The sequence below is a fragment of the Cucumis sativus genome, chromosome 1 (genome assembly GCF_000004075.3).
Source record: "Cucumis sativus cultivar 9930 chromosome 1, Cucumber_9930_V3, whole genome shotgun sequence".
In the NCBI taxonomy this organism is placed as follows: domain Eukaryota; kingdom Viridiplantae; phylum Streptophyta; class Magnoliopsida; order Cucurbitales; family Cucurbitaceae; genus Cucumis; species Cucumis sativus.
Window position 1 is genome coordinate 13,230,635 of NC_026655.2, and position 16,317 is coordinate 13,246,951.

General features: G+C 36.3%; 2 protein-coding genes and 1 long non-coding RNA gene across 4 annotated transcripts; 2 read left to right on the forward strand and 1 right to left on the reverse strand.

The window, feature by feature from the left end:
- Positions 1-1,248: 1,248 nt before the first annotated feature.
- LOC101203038 (F-box protein At1g22220) lies at positions 1,249-12,863 on the reverse strand. Of its 2 annotated transcripts, XM_031881979.1 has the most exons (2): positions 11,630-12,863; positions 1,249-1,307 (listed from the first exon to the last, which is right to left on the reverse strand). In XM_031881979.1, the coding sequence occupies exons 1-2, from the start codon at positions 12,652-12,654 to the stop codon at positions 1,298-1,300; spliced, it is 1,035 nt and encodes a 344-aa protein (XP_031737839.1). In that variant the 5' UTR covers positions 12,655-12,863; the 3' UTR covers positions 1,249-1,297. The 2 variants fall into 2 exon arrangements, with proteins under 2 accessions (XP_031737839.1, XP_004150662.2); XM_004150614.3 differs by lacking the exon at positions 1,249-1,307 and having other exon boundaries at positions 11,388-12,863.
- Positions 5,002-6,676, forward strand: LOC116402537. Its single transcript, XR_004214983.1, has 3 exons — positions 5,002-5,461; positions 5,587-5,709; positions 6,494-6,676. It is a non-coding gene; the product is annotated as an uncharacterized LOC116402537 (long non-coding RNA).
- Positions 12,864-14,745: 1,882 nt separating the features above from the next.
- On the forward strand, positions 14,746-16,055 carry LOC101202802 (NDR1/HIN1-like protein 13). Its single transcript, XM_004150613.3, has one exon. It carries the CDS (start codon positions 14,945-14,947, stop codon positions 15,665-15,667), a length of 723 nt encoding a protein of 240 aa, XP_004150661.1. The 5' UTR covers positions 14,746-14,944; the 3' UTR covers positions 15,668-16,055.
- Positions 16,056-16,317: the final 262 nt, after the last annotated feature.

The window sequence follows — 16,317 nt, forward strand, 5'->3', positions numbered from 1 at the left end:
TAGCCCACTTCGAATTTTTTTGAAATTTGAGCTTTTTTCATTTGAAAATTTTTTTAATGACAAAAAAATTGTCGTTAATTAATGACGCAAAAATTGTGTTGAAATAAATTAAATTGTGTCAATATGATTGTTTTAAGAAATAATACATATTTTATTTTCAACAACACAATGTACCTCATCCCACCTCTTTTTTCTTTTATTTTCAACGACACAATGTCTTGATTAAAATCCATTTTTCTAGTAGTGACTGAAAAAAAAACTGGACAAAATCATAATATCTTTGATAATTAAATCACCAGTTGGTTTGAACATATATAATCTTGGATCTATTCTATTAAGAAACCTTGCAATATGTGAGAGATATACGAACTTCAAACAAATTTTACAAGTTTCAGCAAAAATTTTGAAACAACTTTTACAGTTTAAGCAAAAAGTAACCGTAGGTAGAAAGGGGAGCAAAAGTGGGGTCTCGAATTAATTCTGAAAAATTAGTAGGCTTTCAAAATTTAGGTTCTAGAAGTAGAATTATTGCAGAAAAATAAATAATTGCATCATTCAAATTGAATCAGACATATCAGGATGTTATATTCTCCACAACGTATAATGGAGTATAAACATAAAATTTCTATATACAAAGCTATGTATCTCTGCCCTTGACTTCTCTTTCTCTCTTTCTACCTTTTTTATCCATTCTTTCTCCCATTCACTCAATACACTTGCAAGAAACCTTCATTTTTTTTTGTATTTAAATTTTTCTTGGCACCATCCTTTTTTTAATTATCAAGGCTTTGTCATTGTGTACCAGTATTGTGTCGTGCCTCCTTCACTTCTCATCATCATTTTCATGTCACATCTCTACCTTGTCAATTTTCGTTTTTCACTCAGCTTTCTTTCTTCTTTTGTCTTCACTACTTTCTTCGCTCCTTCTTCTCAAGCTCTAACTTTTGCTATTATCAACCAGTCTCAAATGACCATTGGAAAACCTATAGCCCACTGAGAGGCAGCCAATATAGTTGTAACGACCCAACTTTTCTGGGTAAGTCGAGGTCGTTAATTTTTTACAAAAGACTTTAGTTGATACAAAATGAAGCGTAAGTCAATTTAAAAACAATCTATGTCAGGCCTGATTTTCAAATATTCGAGAAAACTTAAAAATAACACTATTTACAAATAAAAGTTTGTAAACTAAGTTTTAGTACATCTTAAACCTTAAAAGAAACCATAAGCGGAAGCAAAATGACACGTTTCCTATGGCAATCACGCTTCCTTCCTGCCCCTCGCCGGTTTGCCACCTTTATTACCTTTGCCTGAAAATTAAACATAAGAAGGGTGAGTATAACAATACTCAGTAAGAGACCCTCTACTAGTCTCTTCAGGGGAAAATAAATTGTTAAAGTTCTATTGGGACACCCTGTACAGTCGCAGTCTTGTGATCCCGTAGGATACACATTTCAGTCTAACGCCCGAGGACGTACATATCAGTCTAACGCCCCGAGGGACGTACATATCAGTCAAGTGTTCTGCAGAAACACATATCAGTCAAATGCTCCCGAAGGTGCAAAATAAATTGGTGATCCCGGGACACCTACAAGGTAAACATCCCAATACAACCTAACAATTTATCCCCTCATTCCATTCAACCCATCTTTCAGTTACTTCAAATCACAAAGTCCTTTCTTTCAACATCCTAACAGTCAACTTATTTACTACAATCATATGTCTGTCAATAAAATGCTAATACATCAGTCAATCCACTATACAGTCAAGTCAATACACCCCTCAGTTCACCAGCACAAACCACAGTTCAGTATAATCCACATCCAACCGAAACAAATTCACTAGTTCACATCCAATCTTTATACAGCACAATCTATTAATATCATCATGTACACATAAGCATAATTTCAGTCATTCACATGTATACTTTCGGCAATCCACATCAATTCACACATCAATGTATATATATATGTTTCCAGTAGAGCCCACATATACATTTAATTACACTTTTTATAAGATATTCAACTAATCTTTAGATTGTTTACCGAATAATCGTCTATTGTTTTGTAATTGATCCCACCAAGCGCTTGCGCCACCTTGAAGTTTGAGAGCAACTAATCGAACCTTCTTGTGTTCGGGTGTATTGGCATAGTCGAAAAAATTTTCTACGTTCTTGATCCAATCAAGAAACTTCTCCACGTCCATTTGACCATTGAAGGTAGGGAGATCCACTTTCATACGTATTTCTTGATCTTCTTGAAAGTATGGTCGAAGTCCAAGCCTTTGTTGAGGTTCTTGATGAATGTTCAGCAAGTTGTCTTCATCGGAAGAGTCAGAATCGTTTAAGAAATTTCCAAGTACGTTGTTTCCATACAATCGATTATTGTGGATGTGAATAGGTTGATTTCTTAGTAGTTCTTGGTTTACAACAGGGTTTATTGGTTTTTCTTGTCTTTCTTGGTTTGCTGCAATTGGGTTTCTTGGGGCTGAATTGCTTCTTCTAAAGGTTGGACATGAAATCGGGTAAAAAGGTTTGTTAATTCTACTAACGATTGCTGTATATTCGACTGCCCTTTTCGAAGTTCTTCAATAGCTTGTTCTACCAACTGCAAGCGTTGGTTGAAGGAGGCTTCCGCGTCCATGGATAAGAGTGGTAGGATCCAAGTTTTTTTAGGGAAGAGTGAGCTAGGATCACGCTCTGATACCAATTGATGCAGTAATTGCAAAGCTAGAAATCTTTATGTATAATGCCTCTTTTTTTATGTCTTATTAATGAAAATGAGAAGCTTTTTTATAGGCTGGAGATTACAAGAGTTGTTAAACTAACTTGGGGTTGAGTTAGTTTAACTTGGAGTTGAGTTAGTTATAACTAACTCAAGATACAAAATTGGTAATTCAAATAACTAATCCTAAACTATAAAAATGGTAATTCAAACCCCTCCTCTAGGATAAAACTCAAGAAACATCAAGAAGGGAGATGTTCTACATCAAAGTGTAGAGAACGATTCAAAATCCTTGGTGAAAGGAATGAATGTTAACTAATGTGTGTTTATGTGAAATTGTTATGTTATGAGTATGTTAAGGATAAAGAAAGGTTTATGCGAGATAAAATTATTTGATGTTGTTTATGCGAAATGATGTTTATGAAAAGGTATTGCGAAAAGGATTTCATAAAACCTTAGTCTTTTAGACATTCTTTCAAAAATTCATCTTCCAAGATGAGGTGTTTAGGCCAAGTAGAGAAGAAGGTTGAAGGATTTGCAGCGAGATGACCAGACGTTTTGAAAATAGTTAAGCATTGGTTGTTTGGTCAAAGTGTTGTAATTATGTATCAAACACATGTTATTAATAAACATCTTGGTAGGTATTTATTATACTTGCACGCCTACTCTCACATTTAGCCATATGTTGTACTTTGTTTTCCACCTTGACTTTTAATGACACACAAACCAACTTTCCAAGGAATTCCCTTTCATTTTCCTATTAACTCATATTCTCTTTTTTTATCAAGTCCTTGCTAGAGAAAGTGGACTTTGAGTTGTTGGACTTTAGTATTGCATGGACATACAATTTTGAATGAAAAATCCTTATAAATGGGGCCTTTGAACTCATTTGATGGGTTGGCTATTATATTTGGGCTTTCACACCAAATGGAATTTCTTTTTCTTATTTACTTTAAAAAAAAAAGAAAATTTACCACGCCCATTTTTTTTCATCTATTTCTCTCGTCCGGTTCTTTCATCCAACGGGTCCCACAACTCGATTATGAGTCTAGAGGATACTAAGTCAAACTTAGTGGTTGTTCGAATAAAACGCAGCTTCAAATGTAAGTATTCTAAAAACCTTATTTTTTGGTTTAGTCTCGTTAACTAAGCCCTAATTAGGGTAGAATTTCGATTCTTTTTCTGTTGTGCATGTCTTAGTTCTATCAGTAACTCCTTTCAGGGTGATAGCTCTCATCAGCAGACTTTCCATTGCTGGTTTCTTCCTTAGTCATCATTGTATTGTTGTTTTCCACAATAGATAGGGTGAGTTGCAGTTTTACATGAAATGCACTGCTCAACCCACACTCTTTTCTCACTAGTTCCTTATTCTCAATCTTCAACGCAAATTTCATCATCTGGGCCAACCCAATCGGTTCCACGGTTTCCACTTCCATTTTTATTCATGGGCTAAGCCCAATCATCAAAGTCTCCTCTAACACTACCGTTTGAAGAAATGCTACCAGAGCTAAATATCGATCAAATCGGTTGCGGTATTCTTCTACATTCATTTTCTGTTTGATTGAGAAAAATCTTCCAACCAAAGTTCCTTCTCGAATTGATCGAAACTGTACAAGCATTCGTTCTTTCAGGTCAGCCCAATTCTTAAAAACTTCCAACTCTTCTTGTGCTTGGTACCAATCCAATGCCAGATCATCAAAACTAATAACGCCTGTGGTTAATTTCTCTGAATCGGTAAGATCATGTATCTTAAAGAAGCGATAGGCTCTAAATGTGAGACCCATTTCTAATTTGAGTAATGAAGTAAAATTTGGCTAGGTATTAAGAATTTGGCGTTTGAATAAATCAACGAAAAGGATTAAGCGATAAAAAAATTTATGGTTAAGTATACGTTATTGCGATTCAGTGGGTAGTTCGCGAAGGAAGTTGTGCGACCCATTTCTAATTTGAGTAAGGAAGTAAAATTCGGCTAAGAATTAAGAAGTTGGTGTTCAAATAAATCCATGGAAAGATTAAGTGATAAGATCTTTTACGGTTAAGTATACTTTTTTGCGATAAGTGGGTAGTTCGCGAAAGAAGTTGTGCGATAATGTAACACCCCGAACTCTAAGGTAATTAATTTAATCGGACCATTCGATATTTTTACTCTTAATTTTTGTTCGACGTCATTTTGTTGTTTTGTCTTAAAAAAAAAAGTGTTGGAAAAGTCTTTCATAATAATAATATATTATTATTATTATTATTAATTAGCATAAAAAAAAAGGAAAAAAAAAGAAATTAAAATATCTTTTTCCTCTCTCCCCTCTCTCACGCGTGCGACACCCCTCTCTCCATCTTTTTCTTCTTCTCTTTCCTGTACCCTAACCCAGCCGACCATCATCTTCTCCCCTTCCCTTGCCGTTCAGATCCATGGCCTCCGCCCACCGCCGCGTGACCCTCTGCCCAGCCCCGCCGCGTGACCTCTGTCTCCGTCGAAGCCAAGTCCAGCCGTCGTCCATTCCTTTCCTCTCTTCTTCTCCGTTCGTGAAGCCCAGTCGCCGCGTCAGATCGTCGATCGATTTTGAGGCAGCGCGCACGCCTCCTTCTAGCCGCGCGTGTTTCCTCTTCTTCCAGCAACGTGTTTTTTCTTCTAACCGCGATTCACAAACCGACGTACACTCTAATCTGTTTGCACGATGGTTTTTGTTTAGAATCGATTGCCGCTGCCCCTATTTTTACTGAGATCCGTCGAAGTATTGTTGGTAAGATTGAAGTTATGAAATTGTAGTCGTTTTCAAAACAATTTAAGTATGGGTGTGTGATGTTTTCAAGGTGTTCAAACGTTACGGATGGGTTAATTGACTAATTTGATAAATTATTCTTGAAGGTGTGAAAGGTAACCTTGGATCACTTAAATTCACAACCAATTTGTGAATTTTGATTTCGGTTTGCCCTTATTTGGATTGTTTCGTGGACGATAGTTGATTAAGGGAGCTTCCCTAACTTTGAGGTAAGGGACTTTCTACTGGACTCACCTAAAGTTTTTGAGTTGTGTTGGACTGTATGGATGATGATTAAGATGTACACGTTTGGTTGCAGACTAAATGTTTAGTGTATGTTGTATTTGACTGGAAACATATATATAAATACATTGATGTGTGAATTGATGTGGATTGCCGAAAGTATACATGTGAATGACTGAAATTATGCTTATGTGTACATGATGATATTAATAGATTGTGCTGTATAAAGATTTGGATGTGAACTAGTGAATTTGTTTCGGTTGAATGTGGATTATACTGAACTGTGGTTTGCGCTGGTAAAAATGAGGGGTGTTGTGACTTTGTTGTTTACTTGACAGATGTATTAAAATGTTATCAACGACCTTCGAACTTAAGTGAGATAGGTTGACTGTTAGAATGTTGAGTGAAAGAACTTTATATTTTGAAGTAACTGAAAGATGTCATAAATTACCGTAAAGATGGTTAGAATGGATTGAGGGGAAAAATTGTTAGTTTTATTGGGATGTATGCCTTGTAGGTGTCCTACGGGATCACCAATTTTTATGCGACCTTCGGGAGCATTAGACTGATATGTGTTTCTGCAGAACACTAGACTGAAATGTACGTCCCTCGGGGCGTTAGACTGAAATGTGCATCCTACGGGATCACAAGACTGCGACTGTACAGGGTGTCCCAATAGAATGTTAACAATTTATTTTCCCCTGACGGGACCAGTAGAGGGTCTCTTACTGGGTATTTTTATACTCACCCTCCTTATGTTTAATTTTTCAGGCAAAGGTAATAAAGGCAGCAAACCGGCGAGGGGCAGGAAGGAAGCGTGACCGCCACAGGGGACACTTTAAAATTTTGCTTCCGCTTAGTGATTTATAGTATTATTTGTATTCGAACGTGAGACTGTTTAGAAAATTTTGAAGTTTTAAAGTATTCAAAGATTTGAAACTTTTTAGTTTTAAATTTTCATGTGAATTTTAGTAATTTAAAACTGGGGCCCAAACAAACAAAATAAATTTTGTTCTTTTGAGGTTTTAAATTTTAATTAACCAAGGTCTTTTGTCAAAAGTTAATGACCTCGACTTAGGTAAAAAGTTGGGTCGTTACAGATAAGAAGCGAAAAAGTCTTTGCGTAAGTTAAGAAATGAAAGTTTTGAGTGTTAGACTAGGAGTTTTGGGTGGTCTTCGCGAGAAGAACCAAGTGTTTCGTGGAGAAGAAGTCTACGAGGAAGCCTTGGAGTTTAAGTTCGTGATAAGAGTTTTATGCGAGTAAAAGTTGGTTAGTTCAGGTGGAACGTTTCTTATAATAAAAATATAATCAAGCGATAAGGTTATTCACGAGAAATGTTAAGTGGTTGAATTTATTCACGGTTTGGGTTAGGCGGGGAGCAAGGTTTGTAAAGAAAATGTCAAATCTGATTTGACATGGGTTAACATGTAAGATTAAGGATTTGAGCATGACTAGGTTAAATATTAAGGATTTGCATGACTAAGTTAGTATAAGGGATCTATAAAATAGGAGAATTTAGGTAACTAAGGAGGGGATGACGAGAGTTTTGTTGAAATGTTAAAGTGTTGTTGGTTTAGCCACGCGAAAAGATGGTTGTGAGAAGGACTTCTTTAGTGAAGTTTGGTGAGTGCTTTTCAGTCAAAAGAATTTATGTTAAGAAACTTTATTACGATTTCTCTTTACTGATTTGAAAGAAGAATTCAGATGAGAATGTTTCAGAAAGATTTCTACGAAAAGTTATGTTTTCAAGCATTATTTATAATATTAAAGCTTGATTTGATGACTATGATTTCAATACTATGTTTCTTTGAGATGATGCTAACTTTTGTGTGCACATAAAGAGTGAAGGCCACCATGGAGTGTACAAACTACATGGTAATAAGAAGCTGACTTATGCATTGAAATGAGCGTATAAAGCTTAGCGGTATAGCAACAAAGACGAATTTGTATGTTCTCAGATGCTGTTGATACAGTAGTCTAAACGCGAGGTAATGAGACCAAGCGTAGAGAACGATTCGGGATCCTTGACAAAATGAAATGATTTTTTAAGCATAAAGAAAGGTTTATTCGAAATGAAATAATTTTTCGGTATATTTAAATGATTTGATATTATTTTTACAAAATGATTATGAAAAGGTATTGTGAAAGGTTTTCATAAAACCTTAAAGGATTTAAAAAAAAAGTGGACCATTCAACTTAATTCCCATCCACTATCCTCTTGTCCAACATGAAACTTTATCTTAGTAAAACTTCTTGATCCACTATTTTACAAAAATATTCAAAACAATACCATACTACACCAAATGTGGATATTTTGGTAACACTTAAAATGGTCAGAAATACCATTTTCCTGACTTTTTTTTCATCGACCATTAAAGAAAAAAGTATAGATGATGTTTCACAAAAAACTTCCAAACCATTGTGTTAGTTATCGTTTTGGATGAGGGTTGGGGTAGAGCATCAATACTCAAAGGTTGTTAAGAATTAAGACCTAAGACTTGAAAACGAAATCGCCTGCCTGGTTGACAACAACACCATCCCACTAGAGTGCACAATGATGATTTATTGCATTAAGAAGAAGATGGCAGTTAACCTTAGCGCCATAATCAGAACCTCAATCCTCCCTTTGATGAAAGCACCTAAAGGTGTCATGCCTTTCCCCTCTACCACATTGAAGCTCTTTGTCTAACACTACAAGAAATGAGGACTCTCTCGATGCATAAAATCATTGGGAGATATATAAAAAGCGTCAGAAAAGGCTTTTCTGACGCACTAATATACGTCGGAACACAAGTGAGGAAAAATGTATCGGGAGAGGAACTCCCGATGCACAATGTTGTGCGTTGAGGGTTTCTAGACATCTTCCGACGTTGTATGAACGTCGAAGATGTTGTCAATATAGCATCGAGAGATGTCTAGGAACCATGCGTCGGGAGATCCTCTATTTTTTTTAAAAAAAAATAACTTCATTTAATTCCTAAATTCAAATTGAAAATTTTAAATTCAAACTCAACTTCAACACTTCAACCTCAACTTCAACACTTCAATCTCAACTTCAACACTTCAAATTCAAATTTCTAAAACCTACAACTAATTCAAAATTCTAACAACACTTGAAATTAAATTTCATTACTAAAACTTACAACTAATTCAAAATCTAAATACTAAAACTAATTTGAAATCTAAAATCTAACACCTAAAACAAATTTGAAATCTAAATACTAAAACTAATTAACTAAAACAAAACAATAACTAAACTAAACCACTTACCGATGGCGACGACGACGGGACGACAACAGGGACGACAATGGTGATGACAATGCCCTCTTCTTCTCAATCTTCCTCTCGGTCTCCCTCTCCCTCTCTCATTTTCTTTCTCTTTATGTTTCCTTTATGTAAAGAATGGAGTTAAAAAAGACAGAGAACTCCTGACGCACGACGAAAACGTCGGGAATAGCACCCTATTCATGACCTGATTTGTTAAACGTCAGAAATCCCTAAACATATTCCCACGCGATTAATGATACGTCGGGAATCCCTAAATCTATTCTCAACGTTGCTGCCACCACGTAAGAGGAAGGCGTTACATACAATTAATGATCTGCCCTTCCTCCGACGGTTCCTAAGCTTTTAGCTTTTCTGCAATCACCCCTTATGCATGTTCTCAGGCGAATCTCAACCAAACCATAACACTCCATCAAAATAAAGAAGAAGAGAGACACCTCAAAACCTTAAATAAAGTTAAGGGAGAAGAATGGAATGACAGAGAAGAAGAAGAGGCTTCTCCGCTGCCACCACTACTCAAGAGGAGAAATGTCCACGATGACGCGTCTAACTCGTATAAAAAGGAAAAAAGTCGAAAGCTAGACGTGGCCATCGACCCTAAACCTCTTGCAATCTGACCCCTAACTCTCTCATTGCCTCCTCCAAAATCCAAATCCTTCAATTCCAGTCCTCATCCAAAAATTGAAACTCCCCCTCATCAATCTTACCCAAGTCCTCTCGCATGTCTATTATCCTCTCACCACCAAATCCCCCATCATTATAACAACATCCTTCACCTCACGACCTGACCGAACAAGCCCTTACCCGATCAAAAGGGCATTGTTAGCGAAGAAGAATTCCTTAGGGTTGAGGAGGAAGACCTGCATCACATTCCTCTCCCTCCGCACACTACTATACGTAATTCCAAGGAGGAAGACTTACATCTCGCGTGTAAACACCGATACCCAATAATCCTTAATTCATCTAAAGAACTCAATAGGACATTAGGGGTTGATGTTAGGAGAAAGATGGTTTAAGATTGGATAGTTTAGTTGAAGTGTTATGGAAGATGTGTTAATATTTTTAAGATGATAAAAGAAAAGTGTCATCGTAACAAAGAAAGGCCTAAAGGGTGTTCGAAAATTGGCTAAGTGTTGGCTAGGGCATGTTGCATACTCTAGGCGGCCAAAAGTGTCAAGCGAACCTCTAAAGAGACATGTTGGGTGGCCAAAGGTTGAGATGTGGTATGGCCGAAAGGTGTCAAGACAACCTCTATAAGACAAGGCTATATGACCAAGGGTATGCGCTAGGCAAGGAAGCTAAGCATCTAGGAAATGTCAAGAAACTCTAAAGAAGTTAGAACGTGGATAAGGAATGTCATGCAACAAAGAGGTGGGCTATGTGGACATAGGTCATGCGGCCAATGGGGCAATTCAACCAAATGCTAGTCAAGATGGCATGGTTTGTTGAAGGCATTGAGGATGTTTGGGAGATTAGGCGAGAAAAAAAAGTCTTAGGCATTCTTGGCAGTAAGAATTTACTAAAGAACCCTCATAGAAAAAGGGATATGCGTCCAAGGATGACTTAAGCAATATGAGGTAAGATGTGCGGTAGAGTACAAGTGGACAACATACAAGATACCTAAGTTTTGCCAAATAAGTGTCTTGCATGAGTTGGAAAGTGGCAAGTATGGGCGTAAGAGGTGAGAAAAAAAGGTTCAACCAAAGAGCATGCAAGGATCACTATATGTACAACTTTGGACGAATTATGTTAACAATCAACTTGTGTTAATTGGGTAACTCTACTTCGAAAATCTCCTAAATTGAGTGTAGTATCAAGAGAAAGGCTACCAAGAAGAAAGGCATTGAAGTGAAGAAAGACTCAAAGGTCATTTTCAAAAAAAAAAAAAAAAAAACTTGAACAATGTAGAGTATTTTGAGCTACATAACTCAATACTTGGAATTTGTTAGTGACACTTTGTGGTAAGCTAGTGAAGACATTCTAAGTAAGTTTGTAGAAGGAATCTTATTGATTTAAGCTTCAAAGTCGAGTTAAGTTTCTGGTAGAAAAATCATATTTCTAGACAAGGCCATGGGTGGGTTGATTGCCAGGATGACAAGGTGAGATGAGCGTGTGTTTTGAGCGAAAGAGGTTATTTAGGCTTGGGACATGCAAGAAGCATGTCCTGGCATGATCAAGCAGCCTGAGCCACGCGTCATTACACACTCTATTATGAAAGTTGAGTATATTGCTACTTGTGAAGCTAAATAAATGTATATATTTATAGCAATTAAATTATAATGATAAGGAATAATGGTGAAGAATGGGAATAAGCATGGATTGATCATATGTATTTTTGGGTATAATGCAATAGTTACCCCCACCGCTGAGTGCACTATGTTTTCAGAGTTATCAAATTGGGTTTCTGAATTCACTTTCGAAAACAGTAGTTAGGCCCAATGACCAGGCCCGTGTATATGTGGGCTCTAGCCTGCTTCAAAACTAATTTTTTAAAAATAAAAAAGAATTATTTATTTATTTGTAGAGAAAGTGTAATTAAATTTAAAAATGTACAATATATAAATACATTTTGAAGAAAAAAGAAAAGAAAAATCTAGAAAGAGTTCATTTCTAACTGATACCTCTTCCCCTTCCTCAGTAACGCTTCCACTGCCTCTCTGTACACATCATCACCTTCAAATGCTCTAACTGCCACCTCTGCATCCTCTTTATCCACCTCACCATCTCCACTCTTTCTCCCATTTCCACTGGGCTTCACCACCACCAACGTCGCATCCTCCATCCACATCCCTCGCCTGACCTCCACCCTCCCCTTGTGCCTCATCCTCACCGTCGTGCTCGGCACCCTCGTTCTCGTCCGCCTCCACTCCGCCACCTCTCCTCCGTCTCCCATTCTCCATCTCCTCAACTCCTCTAAACCTTTCTTCTCCATCACCACCACGCCTTCCCCTCCCCTGTCTCTCAATGCCAAACTCTCCATCTCCAAATGCTCCTCCACCACCTCCCCCAACACGTGGTGCCGAGCCGACGCCGTAATCACAGTACTAATCGTCATAAACACTTTCGATTTCAACCCTCCAATGAAATCCAAATCCGAATCCACATCATCTTCTTCAATCGCTCCCTTCCTAATTTCACGAAAAATCAAAATCACACAGCTCTTGAGCGCGTCACCGAACTCCGCTCTCCATTTGACCACTCGCTCGACCTTGAGATCTGTAGTGGGAAACTCGATCTGGAGGTGCTGGATCCGGCGGAACTGACGGAGGATTTGTGCTGGAGAGTTTTGTGATTCGGATTGGAGGAGAATAGGGGAAAGCAAATCGAGAAAGGATTTGAGGACGGATTTGAAGAAGGAGAGGAGGAAGGAGTTTTGGTGGGAATCGGAATCTGAATCGGAGGAAATGACGCAATCGACCTTGAGAGAAAGGGAATCGGAATGGGGAACGAGGGAGTTGAAACGCTTTGAAACGGCTCTGCAACGGATTAAAGTTTTGACATCGGAAACAGAGTTGAAGATGAGAAGAATGAGGGAATCGGGAAGAGACTCAAAGGCGTCGGCATCGTTGGTATAGATGGTTGGAGAAGAAGAAGAAGAAGAAGAAGAAGCATTTTGTTGTTGTTCACGTTCCTGTTGCTCTGCCATTGGAAACTGTGAGGAAAAAGAAATAGAAATGAAATAAGAAGAAGAAAAAAAAGAAAAGAAAGGATGGTTGTGTTTGTTTTTGATTACTTTGGATCTTAATAACGGCCTGCAAAGGCCAAGTGGGAGAGAGAAGACAAGTTGTGTGAGGAGGAGTTGACCATTGACCAAATATTACTGGGACCCCCCACAGGCCCAACTTTGAGGCCCATTCAAAATTCAAACTTTTAATTAAAATTAATTTACTATAGGAAATGCCTATTTTCGGAATTCTTTTCTTCTTCTTCTTCTTCTTCTTCTTCTAATTAATAAAATTAAATATTTAATCTATTTCTGCAAATTTATTCTCAAAAAGCTTTAGAATTATATTTCAAGTCAATGAAAACCAGTTTCCTTATAAGAAAAAAAAATCAGAATAATTTAGATATATGAAGATAATCCAATTAAACTATCTCATAACCATAATCTTTTTGGTTAGTTGACCAAAACAAACATCGTTCATGAAAGAGAATAAAACAATATCAAAATATTTAATAATGATAATTATTAAAATAGAAAAAAATGGTGAAAAGAGATCGAAGAAAAAGAAATAGGATGTGGGAGAATTGAGAACGGCTAAGTGATATTAAATGTGTGTTGAAAAATTGTGGCCTTTCTCATGGGAATTGAATGTGAAATATAGTTAATAAAAGTCGAAATAATAGAGACAATGTCAGAGTTGGCAAATTACTCGGAAAAGAAACAACAATTCCTAATCTATATCTCTATTTATTATTTTTCCTCAACTACTTTGAGTCTCATGTCTCTCTTTGCATTTTTTTTTCTTCTTTTTTTATCTACAATTTCTTTTAAATATTCATTCACAACTTTCTATTTTATATAATCCCTATCAATCTCCCAATTTTCAAATTTTATAACATAAATCTTTCCATTTTTAAATTTTGTTTTCCGTAAGTTTTTTTTTTTTTTGACCGATCACATACTCGTTTTTCTTTTTAAATAACATAGTTGGAGGGCTAATAGATTAATAGATTTTTAAGAGTATATTGAACACATGTTAAAAAGTTTAGAATATAAATACATCTAACCTATATTAAACCTAAAATTTGGGTGTTACATTAGTAAGATATTTAAAATTTACAACTTTTCTTTAATATTGTTATTGCTAATAATGCTACTTTGTGAGAGAGTTTAATAATAATAAATGAATAGAATATTAATGTATAAATTTAAGAGAAAAACTATATTTTGATTTGTTTTGGAATATAAATTAAAAGTGATGACAAAAGCAACATTAAGAAATGTGAAAGAGGACAGAGAAATAAATTGAATTGAATGTTATGAACATAATTTGTTCAAACAAAGTTTTAGTAATATGTATATAATTATCAACCAAGCCGTTACCTAATTTTGTCTTTACCACAAAATTGAAAAAGGAAACGTATACTATATTACAAATTGCATCATTTTTTAATGCGAATATAAAGTCATATTCTTTATTTGGATTTTATATTTTCAGAATTTTACATCTTTACGCTTTAAAATCTTCAATTTTCAGTTTAGTTTTCACTTTCCTTCTAAGTTTTCTTTTAATTTATCCATTTATGCTTTCAATTTTTACTAACAACCGTATCAAAGTCTTTTTTATATCTAATTTGCAACTATGGTATATATTTATATTTTTAATTGAATGTCTATTTTTATCTTTTCATATCATCAATAAATAGTTTGTCACTAATTGAGTTGGATTATATTTAATTTTCATTGATAGTGTTGATAAAAACACATTTTAAATTATGCATCATGTGTACGTCTTTAAACTTAATTGATGGTTATGGTTTAAATGAATAAACAAGACTCATCAAAAGTGGTTGTGGTTAAATAAAGATGGATATTTGATGCAAGGGTAAGGTAATTAAGTATGTTTATTGATTATGAGTAGTGGTGTATGGAAGGGGGGGGAAAATTTTTAAAAATAAAAATAAAATAGGGAAAAGTTGACCAGGTAAAACCAAAAGCCAACCCCCCCTCTCTCTCTCTAATATTAAACCAAATGAATTGTAAAGAAAACAAAGAAATGGCTTAGAATTCGGATTTGGTTTGGAAAAACAACCAACCAATTATCTTCCCCTCTTTCCTCATCCTCTCTCTCTCTCTCTCTCTCCCTCCATGCAATGCATGCAATCCCTGAACCACAACCATAACCTTTACTCTCCAATATTTTCCTCAATTCTCCTTCTTTTTCTTCTTCTTCTTCTTCTTTCCCACCCCCTCCTTCCCCTCGTCTCCCCCCATGGCGGAGCCGGAGCCGGAGCCGGTTCACCCTCCTCCTCCTCCGCCCGACTCTCTTTTCTTCTCCTCTGGTACCTACGTTGTCCAAATCCCTAAAGACCAAATCTACCGTATCCCTCCCCCCGAAAATGCCCTCATCGTCGAACGTCATCGTAACCCCTCCGTCGTCACCTCCTCTCGTCGCCGCTCATGTTGCTTTCGTATCTTCCTCCCTATCTTCGTCCTTCTTCTCCTCATCATCATCCTAGCCCTCCTCCTCCCTCCTCTTCTCACCCTTCCCAAACCCCCTGTCATTGAGCTCAAGAAATTCAAACTCACTCCGTCCACACGCAATTTCCTCATCAACCTTGATATTCTTAATCCTAACTCCGTCGGCTCCATCTCCTTCAAATCTCCCTCACGTGTCTCCCTCTCCTTCCGAAAAAACCAACTTGCCACAACTAAATTCCCTCTCATTCGTCAACAACATGGCTCCGAGAAAAAGGTTGCTTTGTCACTTCGCGCCAAATCGGCGTTCCCTAAGGAGTTGAAACGGCGGATGAAAAATAATAAGACGAAGCTCCACACTTCCTTGTCGTTAAAGATGAATCTTGCTGCCCAGACGATTGGACGACTGTCGAATCGTCGGAATGTCAAATTTGTTGTCACTTGTAGCTTCACTGTCAACACGTTGGGTAAAAATTCACGAATATTATCGCAAGATTGTGAAAGTGAACGCCAATGACACAATGCAGTTCAAGGTAACACATGTCGTCCAAAAAAGAGGAAACAAATTTGTTGGTATTTTGGCTTCAATTTCGATATCTCTCGTAAGCGATCCCATATGACCATATCATATCTCTCTTTCCTATCGTTTCGATGTAAGGGCAGTTTTTTTTCTTTATTTTTTTATTTTTTTTACCCGAATTTCCATCTCTGTTAATCAATGATTCTTAGGGTTTGTGTTTTTGTATTTTGTTTGTATGATTCTTCTTCTTCTTTTGGGCTTTTGAAAATTTGAAAAGAAAACAGAAAAAAGAAAATGTAAGACTGATGATCAGTATAGCGTACGTTCATATGATGACTAATTTCTTTTTCTTTCTCTTTAAATCATAATCAATTATTCTAAAGTATTCATCTTCTCTCCACACAATTTATTTTATTTCAGCTTAAAAAATAGTTTTAGTCTTTCAATTTTAACAATAAAAACAAATCCCAGTCTATTTTACTTCTTTATGAATTGTGACGATTAATTAGTCTATATTATATATCTTCATAAGATTTAATAAACTTTTCTTTCACCTATGTGTTAGTACTACTTTGTCATAAACAGAAAATATATAGTTCATCATAAAACTTAATTTTGATGAGATCTATTGTTACGATAGATAGAGA